The sequence below is a fragment of the Myodes glareolus genome, chromosome 4 (genome assembly GCF_982192425.1).
Source record: "Myodes glareolus chromosome 4, mMyoGla1.1, whole genome shotgun sequence".
NCBI classification, from domain to species: domain Eukaryota; kingdom Metazoa; phylum Chordata; class Mammalia; order Rodentia; family Cricetidae; genus Myodes; species Myodes glareolus.
In genome coordinates this window covers 63,929,049-63,933,048 of record NC_142029.1, presented here as the reverse complement: position 1 = coordinate 63,933,048, position 4,000 = coordinate 63,929,049, and the positions used below count along the sequence as shown (strand labels likewise).

General features: G+C 52.1%; 1 protein-coding gene across 1 annotated transcript; it reads left to right on the top strand.

Moving 5' to 3' along the window:
- The first annotated feature begins 241 nt into the window (after positions 1-241).
- On the top strand, positions 242-2,746 carry LOC125388938 (U8 snoRNA-decapping enzyme). The gene is made up of 3 exons (XM_048417316.3): positions 242-413; positions 494-763; positions 1,584-2,746. Exons 1-3 carry the CDS (start codon positions 276-278, stop codon positions 1,761-1,763), a joined length of 588 nt encoding a protein of 195 aa, XP_048273273.1. The 5' UTR covers positions 242-275; the 3' UTR covers positions 1,764-2,746.
- Positions 2,747-4,000: the final 1,254 nt, after the last annotated feature.

Sequence of the window (4,000 nt, the reverse complement as noted above, 5' to 3'; positions counted from 1 at the left end):
AGTAAATTTCTGCTCAGGCTCCAAAGTCTGCTTCTCCTAGCCAGCCCTCCAGATGACCACTTGAGCCTGTATCCACCAAGCTTCAGCACCACAGGCTCAGCTTCAACCCTAACCTGAGGGCCAATCCTGAGGAGGCTTTCAGTTTCTCTGAAAGTCCTAAGGAATCTTCTCGGCTCAGCCTGAGAGCCCCATCCTGATTGGCTGCTGCCGGGGCCTCGCGAAGCTCCGCCCCGAGGAGCTGTCCTCTGCGGGAACCCGGAAGTGCGAGCCTGGAGATGGCGGGGGATCGGAAAGTGGAGCTCAGCGAGGCCCTGGCGCTGGGGCAAGGCTGGCGCCACGCCTGCCACGCGCTGCTCTACGCGCCCGACCCCCGCAAGCTGTTCGGCCGCTTCCCGTTGCGCTTCGCCGTGCTGGTGAGGACGCGGCGTGCTGGCCTGCTCCCCGCCCCGCTGCCCGCGCGTCCCGGCCAACCATCGTCCCTCTCCTCCCCCAGATGCAGATGCGCTTCGACGGGCGCCTAGGCTTCCCCGGCGGCTTCGTGGACGCTCAGGACAGCAGCCTGGAGGACGGACTGAACCGTGAACTGCGCGAGGAGCTTGGCGACGCGGTGACCGCCTTCCGAGTGGAGCGCTCCGATTACCGGAGCTCACACCTCATGGCCGGACAGCGCGTGGTGGCCCATTTCTATGCCAAGCGCCTGACGCCAGAGCAGCTGCAGGCGGTGGAAGCCAGGGCACCTCAAGCCAAGGACCACGGGCTGGAGGTGGGACCAGCCTGGGACCCTGTCCCATGTCTCTCACCGAAGAAAGCCACTGGGTGGAGGAGAGTTTGACATGGCACTCTCTCAAGTGGCATGAACTAGTTGGGATCATGGTCATTTCCAAGCTGGATAACACCACCAACTTGGTCTCCCTTAGTAACTTTTGCAGAGAGATTTCTAGAACACACACGCAAGGCTTACTTCTGCTCCCTATGCTAATACTCATGACAGTCCAAAGGCTTGACCTTGGGCCCTTATTTTCCTTTAGCAGGAGGTAGGCCACTGATTCTAACGTTAGGGAAACGCGCGCGCGCGCGCGCGTGCGTGCGTGCGTGCGTGCGTGCGTGCGTGTGTGTGTGTGTGTGTGTGTGTGTGTGTAGGTGACTGTCCAACTGCAGGTGGGGACAATATTGAAACAGGTTACCGTGCACACTTTGGCAGTGTGTAGACTGAATCAGTATGTATCAGAATCAATCACTGGTTGAGTGAGGAGGTCAGAGGGAGATTTGGGTATTTGCCTTTTTTTTTTTTTTTTGATCACCCAAGTGACACCTATACAGTTGTGTAAGTTCTGTGATTGGAAATACTGCTACAGCCATGCCTGGTCGCTGGAGGCAGTAGCCAGTGAGGATGAGGGAGAAGATGGAGCAGGATTAGCATGGATGGAGCTTGGTACCCAGCATGGGTCATTTGTAACCTTTCCTGAGGTGTGATTATTGGGGCCAGTTCTATCTCCACTCTGGAGAGCTCTGTTCCATGGTCGGTAAGGGAATGTGTTGAGATACTTGAAGTACCGCATGTCTTGCCTGTCTGCTTTTCGTAGGTGCTGGGCCTGGTGCGGGTGCCTCTGTACATCCTTCGTGATGGTGTGGGAGGCCTGCCCACCTTCCTGGAGAATTCCTTCATTGGTGCTGCCCGGGAGCAGCTACTAGAAGCCCTTCAGGACTTGGAACTTGTGAATCCTGGCATTATTGCAAACCTCAAGAACCCAGCTTCTAAGTAGAACCTGCCCACCATGGACCCATGGAAGCCAAGATGAAGGCTTCGGTTATAAGGGAAGGAGGGAGGGAGGGAAAGGCAAATGCATTCTCTTTGGGGGCTGAGGGGTGAAAGTTGATACAAGATTAAAGGCAGAGGTGTGTTTACAACAGAGGACCTTGTCTGATGGCATTAGGGATCAAAGACCTTGGTTGTATCTGAGTCCCTCCTTATACATGGATAACAGCCTGGAAGCTCCAGGTATGCACACACGCAATCTGTGATCACACAGCTGGCACATTCTCGTCTGTCCAGTTTAACTGTGATGTGGCATCAGGCACATCCAACTCCTTCCTAGTAAATAATGGTAGGGTTTGGGTTCTTTCCCACCTGCTGCAAGGGCTGCAGTCTAGGATCCAGCCCACCCCATTCTTGTTAGGGAAGCAGAGGAGGGGGTTTCTCCCTGAGAATGGCCATGGGGTTGAGGGGAGGGTACCTGAGGCCTGAGCAAAGCTGTGGCTTTCAGAAAGTTGGATAAGGCCCTAACCAGCCCTGTGCTCTTCTTCCCCAGCTGCTGAAGGTTGGCACACGTCAAGGGATTCTTAGGCTGAACTTAGACCTGAGACTCCAGTCCTGATGCCTCTCTTCCAGTATGTTCATCTTTCAGCCCCCTTTGTTTCTGTCTAGCCTGCCCTGCCAAAAACAGTCATCCAAAAAGGCAGGCTGGGGCTCCGATCCCGCCAGTTCTTTCAACAGAAATGGGTTAATTAACCCCTGCTTGGTGGCAGGTATGGCAACTGAAATAGAGGCCCATTACTCTTGTCCTCCAGACTTCTGAGTGAGGAGTAGGTACACTGCATCATACATCAATAGCACTACATGGTAAATACTATAAGCCTTGTCTGGCACGTGGTGCTCAGGAACCCTTTAACTCTGTCATGTCAAACTTACCTGCATGATACATGGTTTGTGTTGTTATGTCCCAATAAAGCACTGATGAAAAAAGCAGGTGTTGGACTAGACCATAGCTCTGTGACTGCTCTACTGGGAAAGCTAGGGTACTGCTTGCGGCACGGGTGTGTGTATACGTTTACAAGGGAATAAATGGCGGAACGGGTGTGGTTCTGTTGACATTCTTTTACTTGAGTTGATCTGGAATGGTCCTGGTAGAGAACATTAGGCAGAAAGAAGAGAGGGATAATCACAAAGGAATCTGGAAAGAAGTGTCTAAAAGGGCATTGTGAAGGGCCTGCTGTGGGAAGAATCTTGTCAGAACATCCCCAGGACCCAGGACGTACTTCTTAATTGCGATCTTGCAATGTGTTTGACAGTCAAGTAACTTACTTATTTCAAGAGCATCCCTGTGACTGATGTGGGTCTTCTGAAAATTCTCAGAGGGGCTGGGGATGTAGATCATGTAGCTTTGCCTAGCATGCATACAACCCCGTGTCTAAACCCTGGCATTGCATAAATAACACCTGTAACTCCAGTGCTCAGGCAGGAGGGTCAGAAATTCCAGATCATCCTTGGCTACAAGGCCAGCCTTCAGTCCATGACAACCTGCCGCAACAACAAAAGTCTAGATAGTATTGACCTGGTAGATAAGGCCTGTCAAGAGAATTCAAGGTAGCTTCATTCATAGATCTGACATCTTAGTAGAGATGGTTCAAAGGCTCGGCTCACCTGGGACCAAAGCCCCTGTATGTTGCTTCCCGGACATGGTGATCTAGTTAGATGAGATTCCTCCATAACTTGATGCCGAAGGGTACCGAGAGCCTAGGGTAGAAGCTACGGGATGACGGATAGTTGTTTAATACTATAGTCAAGGGTTGGGGATTACACTCCTTCTCTTGGTGGTTGTATAATGGGAGAAGTGATAAAGAATCTGCCACCAACACTGGCAAGAGCCTTGTGTAGAACAGAATAGGACCAATATAACTAGACATCAGTAAGCAATGGGAGGCTGTGCTTGAGAGGTGGCAGCCCTTTTGGTACAAAATCATACAAGCATGGGCGTAGCCAAGTGCATATTTCAGGCAAGTCACTTCTGGTGTGGATCAGAAATCGGACACAGGTTTTCATGGGAGAGGATGGTGACCTGGATCAGGGCTGGGCAGGGAAGGTGTTCTCAGACAGACATGGGAAGTGGGAGGGGGTCGTGGTGTTATCTGACAGAGCCTGGTTGAACCTGGTTGTTGGAAGAAGGCAGGGGATTCAAGAATGGCTTTAAATTTTGAACTACAAGGTGTTCGTGTTGTGGAT